At 39.0% G+C, this 14778-nt stretch overlaps 1 protein-coding gene across 2 annotated transcripts in view; it reads left to right on the top strand.

The window, feature by feature from the left end:
- Positions 1–14422, top strand: part of ANAPC7 (anaphase promoting complex subunit 7) — a 102768-nt gene extending 88346 nt beyond the window's left edge. For both annotated transcript variants that reach the window (XM_052655064.1, XM_052655063.1), the window contains exons 3-11: positions 1614–1733; positions 4848–4959; positions 5229–5382; positions 6049–6191; positions 7791–7908; positions 8493–8689; positions 10912–11136; positions 11773–11923; positions 13599–14422. In XM_052655064.1, coding sequence (XP_052511024.1) covers positions 1647–1733; positions 4848–4959; positions 5229–5382; positions 6049–6191; positions 7791–7908; positions 8493–8689; positions 10912–11136; positions 11773–11923; positions 13599–13788 — 1377 coding nt within the window. In that variant the 5' untranslated portion in view covers positions 1614–1646 and the 3' untranslated portion in view covers positions 13789–14422. The remainder of the gene's footprint in view (positions 1–1613; positions 1734–4847; positions 4960–5228; positions 5383–6048; positions 6192–7790; positions 7909–8492; positions 8690–10911; positions 11137–11772; positions 11924–13598) is intronic.
- Positions 14423–14778: the final 356 nt, after the last annotated feature.

Raw genomic sequence — 14778 nt, 5'->3', positions numbered from 1 at the left:
AAAATGGTTTTTTTTTTTTTTTTTTTTTAATTTCAAGTTGTCAGTCAGTTCTTAGGATTGTGAATACCTGGGGAAATTCATATGAAATTATCTTACGAGTTCTTACTGGTTTTGGTTGCTTGATGATTAAATAAATGAAGGGTAAAAAACTAATTTCACCACTTGACAGTCATACCATTGCTAGATACTTACTGTAATAGTTGATTCACAAAAGGTTTGCAAGGGTATATAAGTAAGGCTGCTTACTATAGCACTGTTTATAATGGTAAGAAACTACAAACAAAAGTATTTATCAGTAGGATCTAGTTATACTGTAGCCCTAGGATGGGATATTGAGGAAGTGAAATATAGCATTGTATGCACTGATTTGGAAAGGCCTGTATATATTAGTAAATAAGCTTTTAAGCAGTGTGTTTACTCTTTCTGTTTAAAGGTGATAGTTATTTTTTTGGCCACACTTTGCTACTTGTGGGATCTTGGTTCCCCAACCAGGGATTGAACCTGAACCCACCCTGGCCCTCTTGGCCGTGAAAGTGTGGAGTCCTAACCACTGGACTGCCAGAGAATTCCCTGAAGGGGATAGTTTATAGACATACATCCTGGTATATGCCTAAAATATATATGGATAATATACATGGAAAATTTAGCATATGTGTGTGAAGAAAATTAACAAAACTTTAGAGAGGGGGGAGCCTTGACTTTCTGTTTGAACCTGTGTTTAAATTATACATACAATTTACATTTAAAAGGAATATCAGAATGAACTGAAGTGAAATTATGAATCATGTTCTGTATTTTTCCACTAAAAAAAAAGACAAAGTAATATAATTGCTTTTTTTTTTAGCGCCTGTACATTTTTTTCTTGTTTTATTTCTCCTTATGTAGAGCCTTTGTTTTTTGTTACTAAAGAGCTGATTGCCAGGAGTTGTTTTCTGACCCTGAAGTCATGTGTATTATCCACACAGAATAATTCATAGAAGTAACTTTTGGGGGCATTCTGTATGCTAAGCACTATGCTTATTTAATCTTGAAGGAGTTTTTTAAAAATTGAAATGCAGTTTACAACATAATTTTCACAGTTCAGGGGTTTTAGTATTTTCACAGAATTGTGCAACCACCACCACTAATTGCAGAAGGTTTACATCCCTCTAGAAAAGCCTTGTTATCTCTCTAGTCCCTGGAAATCACTGATCTTTCTGCCTCTGTGGGTTCACCTATTCTGGACCTTTTATATATGGAATCATGCAGTGTGTGGCCTTTTGTGGCTGGCTGCTTTTACTTAGTATGTTTTCAAGGTTGATCCATATTATGGCACATAATAAAGAAGCAGTTGTGTATTCCTTTTTGTTGCAGAATAATATTCCATTGTGTGGATGTGCCGTATTTTAACTGTTCATTAGTTGGTGGGCATTTGTGTTGTTTCTGCTTTTTATCATTAATGATGCTGTGAACATTTGTGTGCAGGTTTTTGTGTGGACATAGGTTTTCAGTTTTCTTGGCTGTGTACACAGAAGCAGAATTACTGGGGCATATGGTAATCATGTTTAACATTTTGAAGAACTGCCATACTTCTGAAGTAATATTTTGAAGAGATGTTTTCATTTCCTCTTAAGTGTCTTCCATCTGAAATTGAAGTAAAATACAAAATGGCTGAATGTTATACAATGCTAAAACAAGATAAAGATGCCATTGCTATACTTGATGGGATCCCTTCAAGACAAAGAACTCCCAAAGTAAGTTGAATTAACAATTTGGTTACATACTTTTCTCTTCCCCTGTCCTTCCAGCTGTCTTCCTCCCTGTTTTCAGGGACTACATCTGAACATTTTACAAACCTTGTCTCTTATTCCCAGTTTGTTCCCCTGTTCTCCTTGTTTAGACAGAGGAGTGACTTTCTTATAAGACCCTGAAAATGCTGCCGAGGAAAATGGTAGCTGGAGAGTACTACACGTGTTTAATTATTTTGTTTCTCTTATTATAGGAAACATGATTTGAATATATTTCCAGGTAGCAACAATACTTTTTAAGAATCTCGTTTTTTGCATTCTGTAGGTATGCCCATTTGATAATGTGTATTCCTTTTATTTTCAGAATTAAAACTTCAAGATTCTTTGTACGTGTTTGTGTGTAGGATAGTATTTGTGTTTTATTTGGCAACAATAGTATATAGCGTACCTCCAACTGAGATCAGAAGATCTAGTCTCTTGCCTTTGCGTTTAGGGCATATAGGCAGTGTGTGGTGAGCTTGGGCAAGTTAAAAATCTGGCTTTACTTTTTTCCTTGTTGTGGATGATAATACTTTCTCTGGTATAAACTAAGTTCATGTATGTGAGAATACTTTTTAAAGTGTTATTCTATAAGGAGTATTAGGCATCTGAATACAGGTTTTCTTGAAGTCCAGTTTAGAAGAACAATGAAAATCTTAGCTCTTTGGAGTGAAGTCACATCATTATTTAATATTCTAACACATACTTTCATGTCACCTACCTTCCTCTCTTCATTGAAAAACTGGGCAGTGTAGTTAACGATAGGAACTTTTGCACATCTTCCCTGCCATTAAAAGAAAAGGAATTATAAGCAGTAGGGACCAGGTGTATTTAGTGTTTTTTCACCCAAGTGTTACTGAGTTTTAAAAGTAATCACACTTGATGAGAACATGTTTAAGCATCTTCTCATGTTGAAGATTTATTTAATATTTTCTGAATTTTAAAAATTAAGCTATTTCTTCATATTTTATGGTGATAATTGTTATTTAAAACGTTTGTAAGTATATTATAGGCTAACCTGTCTCACAGTAAGCTGGACACTGTATACTTAATTATATTCTGGTACGCTATGAAAGTCTTACCCTAAGAGTAATTGTTTTGTATATATGAAGGGTGTCTTCATTTGGAAAATGCTGCTTTGATTGTAAGCTTTGAAGGATACCTATTCCTTATCTTATTGGAAACATTCCGTAATTTCTTCTTAATGACTTGAGGGAGTTTGGGGGCATTTTTAAAAATGAGTAATGGCCAAGCAAGTGAGCCTTGTGGTATCCAACACTGTTTACAGCTGTCATTTTAGGAGGAGCTAGAGGAGTCCACATATGTTAGGAGTACATATCCTTCATAGAGCTGTTGTAGCCAGGAGCAAACAAAGATGTGTGCCTCCAGCATAAACCTATAATATTTACAGTTTTTCTTTCTTGTCCGTTAGGGAGTTAACTGGCTTCTCAGTCTGTGTAAAGGACAAGGAAGTGAGTCAAAATACGTCTAAATGAACGTCTGTTAATGTATGGTAAACACCGCCACACATTCCTTCACATTTTAAAGGAAAATTCCAGTGTGAGATTATTATGTCGTGGAAAGTCTTCAGCTTTTAAGAGAAACATACCAAGAAACAATTTGTCACTCAGTTTTTAGAAAATGATGACTGCTTATATTTATAACTGGTGGAATGCAACTTAAATGATGTCCCCAAGTAAGGATCTGTTTTTAAAAGGAATTGACTTTCTAACTAGGTATAGTTCTCAAAATTCAAAGTGTCAGGTAGTTTAAAGGGAATTTTTAATATTTGTTGAGATAGAAGGCCCGTCAGTCATAGTTCATTAATAACAAGCAGTCAAGAAAGGATTTTAAATTTAATTCTTTTATTTTTTTCAAGTATTGACACCACTACTGGAGTTTTCCTTTAAGTACCTTTTTTTTTTTTTTTTTGCATTTCAGCATAGCCTAAAATGAAAAATCTGAGGCCAAATAAAAAATAGTTTAATTTCTAGTATTTCATTATTTCATTGAATCAGTATGGATTAATGTCATACTAGATTGTTTTATATACTGTGAGTTCATAACTGGAACAGATGTTTTTCATCTTCAGAGTAATTTTTTGAGTAAATATCTGGCATACCAAGCTACAGATAATTGAAGAGATTGGGGATTGGCTCTTTTTCTTTTGTGCCCTTGTGTTGACTGCTTTCTTAGATTAATGATCTGGCAAACATTGTGTTCCATTTAAGATCTGTTAATTTTAAATTGGAATATTGTGTACTCTTTGTACTGTGAAGATCATTTATCTCTTCTCTGTAACATCTGTATTCTTTGGAACTTTTAGGTTTTCTAAAATTTTCCCTGTTGCATTTTTAGGAAGTTGTCTTGCCCCCACCTCTTGCCCCCAAACTGAGTTACATATTTGAGTTGTGCTAAAAATGCATTCACTAGATTTAAATAATAAAGCTAATCTCTGGATCATTGTCACCTCTGGAGATCAGTTAGAGTTTGATTTTTGTAGCATTTTTTTGAGTCAGACAATACCTGTGAGTCAAAGCTTTAAGCATTAGAAAAGCCAAGAGTCTAGCTGCTAGACTAATTGTCAGAGAGGAGCCAAATGTCTTACTTCTGTGTCCATCATTTCCTTTTTGGGGAAAATTCATCTGATCTTTTTGAGCTAGCTTTGTTAAGACTTCCTCACTTTCTTATACTGTGATATTAAGCTTAAAAAATAAAATATGTAAACAAACATTTTTAACATAGTTCATCTTCTGTTTTAAAAATCAAGGTAATTAAAATTCTGTAACATTTCTCAAATGAATGTTACTTCCATTTCCAGAGGCAGCATCTTTGGTCCAGATATTATTGGGCCTTTTGGTTGGGTAAGTGTGAGGAATTTGGGAGGTAATGGGAGGACATAGAAAAGCAAAGGTAGTAATTTCCTCTTTGTTTGAAGAGTGGGGTTGCACTTTGTTTCCACAGGGCCTTGGGTAGATTTTTCAGTAAAAAGTAGAATAGCTAATAATGAAAATCAGAACTTGTTGATGGTAAGATTTTATTTTTAAATACTTACCTTATTATCTTTTGTTTTCACTGCAGATAAACATGATGTTGGCAAACCTGTACAAGAAGGCTGGTCAGGAGCGACCTTCAGTCACCAGCTATAAGGAAGTGCTGAGGCAGTGCCCATTAGCCCTTGATGCGATTCTAGGTAAGGTCATTCTTCCCCTAGTTTCATGGAGTGTTCACTCTCTAAGATAGTGATTCTTAATCTTGGCTGTACGTTAGAATAATTTAGATTACGACTGCTGTGTATTCTTTCACTGCTGAAAAAATACTGTAGTTGTTCTATCATATGCATCTTGCTTAAAATAGGGAAAGGGTTGCCTTACAGCCTAGGAAAAGTGTAGCCTATTGCTTCTTGCATTGTAGAAGGATGCTGTGCCTCACCTTCTTTCTTCTACTTTTCTGTTGGATTAGGTTTGCTGTCTCTTTCTGTAAAAGGTGCAGAGGTGGCGTCAATGACAATGAATGTGATCCAGACTGTGCCTAACTTGGATTGGCTTTCTGTGTGGATCAAAGCCTATGCTTTTGTGCATGTTGGTGACAATTCGAGAGCAATCAATACCATTTGGTGAGAACCACAAAGTTAATTGAATATTCTTGGGACCCTTATATGGAAATTGATGTATCTAAATTAACAAAATGGAAAAATGAGATGCTTGTCTCTTGTTGTTAAAGCCTGTTGTCCCTGGGCTTTGTTAATCTCTTAATGTACTCAGTGGCCCCAGATGTAATAATCTTTGTTAAATGTAAACTTGGCCCAAGTTTAACTCTGTGTATCATACTTGAAAGAACATCTTTTTGGATGTCCTAGAAGCATGGTTTTGGCACCATCTGACCTGGGTTGCCTCAGTACTGGGGTTTTTCTTTCTAGTTAGGTAAAGTCCAAGGTCATCAGAGTGGGATTTGTATTAGGGTTGAGTAATAAATAGCTGTTACTTTGAATGATATTATATTTAACACTATACAGTATATATTATCTTCTGAAAAACTGCAACCAGAAAGTTCTTTCTAGGTAGTGAGAGAGATTTCTGCTTTGTTCTGTGTATTTACTATCCTATCTTTTATAACTTTAAGTTACAAGCTCAGAATTAAGAAAATTAGTTACATAGTTTGTTTTTGAAGTCTTTCATTATGAAAAATCTTACATAAAATAGTACCCTTATGCCCATCACCCAGATTCAACAACTAAAGAGACTTAAGATATATTTTAAGATTCATGTTTAATATTTTGAAGTTCACTAGAGAAAAAGTCCTTGTTGAGAGATAACGTGGACCTACTGGGAAGCTTAGCAGATCTGTACTTCAGAGCTGGCGACAATAAAAACTCTGTCCTCAAGTTTGAACAGGCACAGATGTTGGATCCATATCTGATAAAAGGTAATTCATTCTTGGGACAGGATGGAGGTGACTGTACAGGGTCAAATCAGAAGATAGGGAGAAGATGTAGCATGGTCTTCTGATAACAGCTTTTCATAAAATATATTAGAGTAGCCTTTTTTTTAAGATCCTGACAATGTCTCTTAACACTGGGTAATTCCATTTTGAGCAGTTGTTTTTGCTTGGATTCAAGTGTCATATCCCCACAGATCATTACTTGACTTTTTTTCTTTGGGGAGGGATCACAGCCCTTTCTTACGGTTTATAAATTTATGATGTGTCTGACTGAGAATTTGGATGGCATCCCCAGAATCATAATATCCTTTTAGGGAATTTAGGTTCACTATGTCCTTAAATTTAGTTTAAAAAGGAGTAAGTGAACAGATATTAAGAAAGTGATAAGATGATTAAAAGAAGTAATTAGAAGTGAACATCAATTTTTAAAAAGTCACTGATGTAAAAGAAAAAGAAGATTGGTGCTAAAGAGGTAAGCCACAGGTCCACAGAGATAGCATGGACCTACTGGGAAGCTCAGCAGATCTGTACTTCCAAAGGATGGCTGTCTGGTGACTGGCAGTGAGTGAAGGAAATGTGTGCGGGAATAGTGATGGGAAAAAATGTTGCGTAAATAGGCAGAAGTCTGCTTGCAAAGGCCCAAAAATGGCCATCAGAAAAATACGGCCTTGTGACAATAAACAGTTTTGTAGACTCTTAAGCCACAAGAATGACAGGGCAGGGAGGGGACCTTCACAAGCATGTAGATAGGGAAACAGATTCAGAAAGATGAGTTTGTTTGCTCAGAGTCCCTCCTGCCCAGTGTTACTCCTCTTTACCAAACTGCCTGTGCCCATGGTGAAAATGGCGTTTTAGAAGTACTAGCCTGACAGTAGTCAGCTGCTTAAGATTGGAAGCTCAGACCCGAGTCCAGGAACCAGCAGGGAGTGTTGCAGTAATTTGGTTTAAGAGACATTTTCTTGAGCATCTGAAGGAATAGTAAGGAGTGGAGGGGAATGGTGGTAAGAGATGGGTGACAGTGAGCGAAGGCCTTTTTTTTTCTTTTGTTTTAATAGAGCATAAACGAGAATAAAGGGGATAGGGTGGAGGGAGGGCAGGGGGATGAACTTAAATGAAATAGACTCCAGAAAGAACTGGATGGCTTTTTCTAGAATAGACTAGCTTTTTTCTGAGACTAACTGGCATATTAAGTGTATACTCCTGATTGTGTCTAGACTTCTTGGAAGAGAGAACTTAATTGGATGCTTTTTTTGGGCCTTTTCTGGTTATGTGTTAGGATAACTATGGCTGTATTATCACGCCACAGGATGTAGGGACAAATAGTTCCTGAAAATTACAGGCTTTCAAATTGTGAGGTAGGTCCTTCTACTCCTTTGCTTTTTATTTTTATTTATTTATTTTTACTTTTGTATGTGTTTTGTCTTTTTAATAGTCATTCTGTAGGAAAATGGGAATGCTGGTGGGAGGAGCTTATGATATTGGAGAGGGCTCAGACCCTGCAGAAGCCCTTGTGTGGGCTCTGATGAAGGTTGTAGCTCCCTTAGAAAAGACCCCTGCTGCTTTAATGAGCCTCTTCCTCTGTAGGAATGGATGTGTATGGCTACCTCCTGGCACGAGAAGGGCGGCTGGAGGATGTGGAGAACCTTGGCTGCCGCCTTTTTAATATTTCTGACCAACATGCAGAACCCTGGGTGGTCTCTGGGTATGTTTATGCATTCCCTTTTCTCCCTAGTTTTAATAGATTCTTTAGGAAATTGTGGTTTCACCTAAGTAGAATATAGATTTGAAAGCACTGGTTTAAAGAATAATCAGACTTGAATTCAAGTCATGGTCTGTCTGTGACTCTGGATGCATCATTTCTCTCAGTCTGTTTTCTCATTTGGAAAATGAGGATCCTACCCCTGCTTTGTGGGGTAAGTGTTTACTGAGTGAATACCTCATGCTCAGCTCTGGACCTGCTCATGGGAAGCCATCAGTGAGCAGGCCAGGAGCTGTGCTGCCTTGTTATTGACCTGGCTTAACAAGTTCTCTGAATGTCTCTGATCTGATAACATATACAGATCATCAGATTCTTTTTTGTAATTTTCCCTTCCATATCAAGATTTTACTCTTAAAAATAAATATTCAGTAGATTTTTGTTGTTCTGTTGTTTTTCACTAATACCTTACGCTGTTTTAAGGGGTTTGTAGTAAGGATCATGTAGAAGGCTGTCTCTTTGATTTTTCCTTTTGAATGAAGTTTATTTATGGTCTTCTTTCAGATAACTTTGATTGTGTTTTCCTCCAGGTGTCACAGCTTCTACAGCAAACGCTATTCTCGAGCCCTCTATTTAGGAGCCAAGGCCATTCAGCTGAACAGTAACAGTGTTCAAGCTTTGCTACTTAAGGGAGCAGCTCTTAGAAACATGGGCAGAGTACAGGAAGCAATAATCCACTTTCGGGAGGCTATACGTCTTGCACCTTGTCGCTTAGATTGTTATGAAGGTAAGATAATTATAGATGGTGTGGATCTATAGATGTGGCACTCAGATAGAAGGTTTTGTTGGGCCAGCAATTTCCAAACTGTGTTGCACATTGGAGTCCTCTGTGGATACTTTTAAAAATCTTGATGCTAGGTCATTTCAGTACTGTGTAAGTCAGAATATTTGCTGTTGGGCTAGAGGCATCAGTACTTTTTTATGATCACAGGTAATGCCAACATGTAGACATATTTGCAAACCACTTCATTAGGCATTACACATTTATTTAGGGCTGGACTTTTCACTCCATACTTTTGTAATTCATTTTTCTTATTTTTTTGTTTCGGGTATAGTTTTGGTGTTTTTTTTGTTCTGTTTTGTTTCTCAGATGTGGCTCGCTTGTTAATGTGATCTCTCTGTGCTGGCACTGTGCTGGATTGGTTGGTATGTCTTTATTGTTTTGTGTTTTTTTTACAGTTGTCTTACCTTGAGCCACTACTCATAGGATAACTCTACATCCATATGTCAGTGTTGGTTGTGGGAACTGGTCAGTTCATTGTGACCTCCAGAGGAGGCCTCATCAGGGTCAAGCTTTGTTTTGTGACATACTATTTTAGGTTCATGTGAACTGACCCTAGGAGTTCAAAGCTGTGCCAGCTTCAGCAGCATTTGGTGACTCAGTCACAGACATTAAAATAGATCTTACAAAATGCAGTTCCTCCAAAGCATATTTTTATAAGAATTTAAAAATAGACCCAGGAGTCTAGGAGTGATTTGCTCTTAACAGAAAGATGAGTTCAAATTTGAGAAATAAAAATTACAGTTTGGGGACTTCCCTGGTGGTCCAGTGGTTAAGACTCTGCATCTGCTCTGCCAATGCAGGGGGTGTGGGTTCGATCCCTGGTCAGGGAACTAGGATTCCACATGCCTTGCAGCATGGCCAAAAGATTAAAAAAAGAGAGAAAATTGGAAGTTGGAGTGAAAAACAAATCTGCTTAGATACCCAGAGATCTATGCCTCTTTTGGATTTGTTCTTAAAGAAACTGCAGCAAGCCACGCTTTTGGTTTCTGATTAAATTCTTGATCCTAAAACTGTAGTTTCCCTATCCTCCAATTGTTTTTATCACACTAATTCCCTTCTGCTGTGTGCCTGTCTCACAAGAGCCCAGGAATGCAGTCGAGTATCTCCATTACCCAGATGAGTGGTTGGACACAGGATAGTTAAGAGTTTTTCCCTAGTTGGCCTGTGAAGCTTTATGAGATGACATCACTCAAGCTCCCATTTGGAGATTTGGATCAGGGTGACTTGGTAATGCCCTCCAATGGGCATTTAACATTTCCCTTTGAATTTCCTATGGGGCTTTAGCAGGAAAGTAAAACTATTCAAGTAGTTACAAACAACCATATTCCAAAGTCCACCGTGTTGCCCTTAAGAGTTAGGTAATTTCTAGTTAAGTAACTGTAGTGTGTGGTAGAATGTGCACAAATGTTATAAATGCCACTAGGGTGGAGGAGTGTATATAGAGAAAATCTGCCAGGGAGTGTGTGGGTTTGGGGTTTAAGCTGTTTTTCTGTTTTGATGAGTGCTTTGTACCAAAGAGTACTTCCTCTGTTCTCTTCGATTTCTTGGCATGAAGATTTGAGGGTTGACTCTTGAAATGTCCCCATGGAGCATCAGCCTCTTGCTGTGGGTGTAAAGGCAGAGCTGCCAGTCTCAGTGTGTTTGATCTCTGTGATAAGCCCTTTTCATCCAGTTTAGGGAGACCCTAGGTTGCCCCCTATTTCCTTCAGTTTTTAGAGGTGAACAGTAGGAACCCTCCCCCTTAAATTTAGGACTAAAGGTGACTGAGCAGTGCTGGAAATTAACAGCTTGTTAAAAGGCAGCAAGACCTTGGGTTCTGTTGGAAACCTCATCTTTTCTCAGTATCAATTAATGAGTAGTCACATTTGTTCCTCTAACAGTCAGCTGAGCTGGCTACATGCTTTGGTTTACTTATGCATATCTGTTTCCTTCACTAAAGGTGTCTTTGTACTACAGGCTTTTTCCACATTCATCAAGTGCTCTTGGGGAGAGCACCTCTTAGCTGTTTCATTAACCTGCCCTTCAGTCTGATCTCACCATAAGAGTCTTCCCCTGACCTGCCTGTTGTTTGAAACTTTGAAGGTTTGCCATTTGGAAGGCTGTCAGAATGGAAGCATGGCTTGGAATGGTAATGTGGTTGAATTTTCTGTGTTATATTTTTTCAGGTCTCATCGAATGTTACTTAGCCTCCAACAGTATTCGTGAAGCAATGGTAATGGCTAACAATGTTTACAAAACCCTAGGAGCAAATGCACAGACCCTTACCCTTTTAGCCACCGTTTGTCTTGAAGACCCAGTGACACAGGAGAAAGCCAAAACCTTGTTAGATAAAGCCCTGACCCAAAGGCCGGATTACATTAAGGCTGTGGTGAAAAAGGCAGAACTGCTTAGTAAGTATCTTGCTTACCTCCCTGTTCCTAGTTAATTGTGCAAAACCTGAGTCCAGTTGAATTCTCTAGTCCCAGTTGGTTACAGATGACCAAACAGGTGTGTGCTTTTGCAGTAGGTCTGAGCCTATTTGAATTGGTTTATATTTAGCACAACCAAACTTAATTGGCTTAGACCTGCTTGGATTGACAGTGAATTACTTATAGAGTGGCTCAAGCCAGCTATACTCGGTTAGTACCTATTCAGCTCACTTTGTCCTGAACTAATTTGGGCCGAATACAACTGGTTTTAACCCATCATGATTCTCCTGTGACTTCCCTTTCAGCCTTTGTTTTTTTTAAATCCTGATTTGTGAGTAACTGAGTTTGAGCTAGTTTGGCAAATAAAATCCATTTTGGCTTTTTATATGAACTTTGGTTAAGAATAAGTTTTTAAAAATCAGACCTCAAACTGCTGACTTCCTGATGGAATAGGGATTCAAGTGAGCTTGTTCTTATTTCCTGCCACACCAGTTTCTCTTGCTATCTATAAATAGATATTTGGATTGTAATCATTTTTGTGGTTATATGTATATGACTTGCAGTGGGAATATATTTTGAAATGTGTAAGTAGGAAAATGAGGGTGTTTTTCTTTTCAGGCAGAGAACAGAAATACGAAGATGGAATTGCTTTGTTGAGGAACGCACTAGCTAATCAGAGTGACTGTGTCCTGCATCGGATCCTAGGAGATTTCCTTGTAGCTGTCAATGAGTATCAGGAAGCAATGGACCAGTATAGTATAGCACTAAGGTAGGCACTTAGCCTCCCATGGGGGGACGCTCACGAGGGGTAGAAGAGGCAGGGATCAGTGTAACAGGAGTTCTGGAGACACACACACTATGTGCCCACAGTTGAAAACAGTAACAATAGTGATGATAGTGTTTGTTAATTTATGACTTCTGAAGTCTTAAGTGATATTAACAACATTAAAGAACTGTTTCACTCATTACCAGCCACACCACTACAACATCTGTTTTCATTTGTGTAGATCATCTTCTTGGCCTTGCCAACACATACACATATTTTTATAGGGTTATACGTAGTATATATTTTATATTCTGCTTTTTCAAATCAGCATATTGTAAGTACTTTCCCATGTTTCTATCTACTGTAGTAAAGAACTTAAGCTCTGAAGAATACTACCTTTACCACCTGTTATCTTGGGAAGTTACTAACAAATTTCCTTGTCTATATCTACCTTATTAGGTATTGAATGATTAAATGAGGATTAAATGATTATTTCATGTAAAGCTCTTAGCACTGTGCCTGGTACATAGTAAATACTAAATAAATAGTGGTGTTCTTACTGCTTAATACAGAAGTGATTTCTTTGAGGATTGTCTGTGTGTCTATAAAGTTATGGTGAAGGCCTGTCTTTAATGGAGTCTGATCACATCCATTTACTTGTTCAGCAGTTGAGCACCACTCATGTGCTGGCATCTCAGTAACCACTGGGGATGCTGTGATTCCGGGAGCTCACAGTCTCAGATGTGCAGGCTAATAGATACCATGTGCTGAGTGCTTTCAAAGCAATCTCTAGAAGGCAAGGTGGGAGTGCAGCGGGTGGGAATCCATGGGTGTGGGTGAGAGCTGTATGGAAGGTTTCAGAGAAGAGATGGTACAGGTCATCTATAGTTACATAAGTAGGAACAGGATTCCAGCGTGGATTTCATCTGCTTTTTGAAAGCCCAGAAGCAAATAAATGAGAAAATAAAATAAAATATAGAGGTGGGATTTGCTAGAGATTAGACACCAGCTGGCCTTAGTGATGGTCACAAAGGCAAGCAGAAAGATTGTTTAGGAACCAAGTAAATAAATGTTCTGGACCCTCTGAACTTTGAGGGTTTGGACATGTGCGATACTCCTAGCTCCTACAGCCAAATGCCCAGGTAGGGGTAACTTGGGGTCCTGGGGTCTAACCTAGGAGTTGACAAATCTGGGTCATGGTAAGCATGATGGTTTTGGATGCCTTCTGAAATGCTGATATGCTTAATTATGTTGTAAGAACATGGAACATTTTTAACGCACAGAAAAATAAGTATTTTTTGTAACCTTGTAACTTAGAAATCCCATGCTCTTAAATTATATTTGAATTTTTCTGTTAATGATTGTTTGCTGCTTTTTCATTTATCTAGTATCTTCCTCTGGCAGAATGCTAGGGGTTTTAGGTGTGAAAAAATTTAAGAACTATATGGAGAAAATTCAGATTGAGAATTCTAAAACTTAGGACAAGACGCCTTTTTCACTTCTAGTGGTGGACTCCCTCAATCCTGCCTATGGAACTGGAGTTGTTTGGAGAGGCCAGGCGTTAGCAGATTCTCTGTGACTGGGTGGTCATTTCACTGCCGTACCAGGGAGATGACACATCAGCCAGCAAGAAGCAAGGCAGAGATTCAGGCCTCTCCTCTGTTTTGTTGTCCCCTAGTTTGGACCCCAATGACCAGAAGTCTCTAGAGGGGATGCAGAAGATGGAGAAGGAGGAGAGTCCCACGGATGCCACTCAGGAGGAGGATGTGGACGACATGGAAGGGAGTGGGGAAGAAGGGGACCTGGAGGGCAGCGACAGTGAGGCGGCCCAGTGGGCTGACCAGGAGCAGTGGTTCGGCATGCAGTGAGGCAGGCAGCAGCTCCGAGGCCACACTGGCCTGCCCTGCTCTGAGCACTTCCGTGGACTGAAGGAACCCGTAGGAGCCTGCTCTCTGGGAGGACAATGATTCAGCATGTGATTGCAGCAGGGGTCCCTGCCCCTTACTCCATATTTCTAGTAGTGACTTCATTTTTAAAAACTGAGCCTAACCAACCCTGCATCCTCCCCTGCTCCTGCCAGGGAGGACCAAGTGAGTGCTCTGAGAGGCCCATGGACGTGTCGGGGCTTCTGGGACAGAGTGCTTTTTGTTTCAAAATCTGAAAGCTCGAGGACTAGACAGTGTTTTGTCTGTGATACTGTGGATGGGTTTAAAGGGGCAACCTGTCGTCCAGAGCAAGAGTCATCTCCCGGCGGCAGCATGGGCTGGCCCTTTCAGAGAGGGTTTCCTGTCCCAGAAATCATCATCCTGAGTTGTCCAAACTTCCCTAGTAACCTTGCTTCCTTCTGCAATGTTAGTAATGCCTTAAGCTGACAGTTGCTGTTTTGCAGAACAGTTTTCCGATTTGCTAACCTGGTAACTTGCCTATGAGCCTGGGCTGAGTCTGAGAAACGTGTGACCGAGAGCATGAACAGAAGCGCAGTTGGGGTAATTAATAAAACTGTTTTTTGTACAGTAATGGTGTTGGGTTGATCAGAATGGAAGCCCTTTATAGATTCTTTTTTTGGTCTCTTGTTTACAGTGCATTGATTCAGCCATAGAATTATTTGCCATAAATAGACTCCCTTTCTTCCCAGAGTGTGGGAGCCCGAAGGATTGGGAACCTCAGGTATACTGAGCTGGTTCATCTATTAGCGTTTTCAATTGGTAAATTCCTGGGAAGAGTCTGGCTGGATTTTAGATTGATTTTGCCAGTCTCTGTCAGGGGTGCTGAGGTCGATGTCTGATTTCAACATTCTTTTGTGGGATCAGCAGGGGTCTCATTCCTGGGCTTGTGTGTTGGGAGACTACCCACCCTCT

This window comes from Budorcas taxicolor, chromosome 17, assembly GCF_023091745.1.
Source record: "Budorcas taxicolor isolate Tak-1 chromosome 17, Takin1.1, whole genome shotgun sequence".
Classification (NCBI taxonomy): Eukaryota; Metazoa; Chordata; class Mammalia; order Artiodactyla; family Bovidae; genus Budorcas; species Budorcas taxicolor.
Note: the sequence above shows the minus strand (reverse complement) of the source record. Positions and strands in the feature narration are given on the sequence as shown.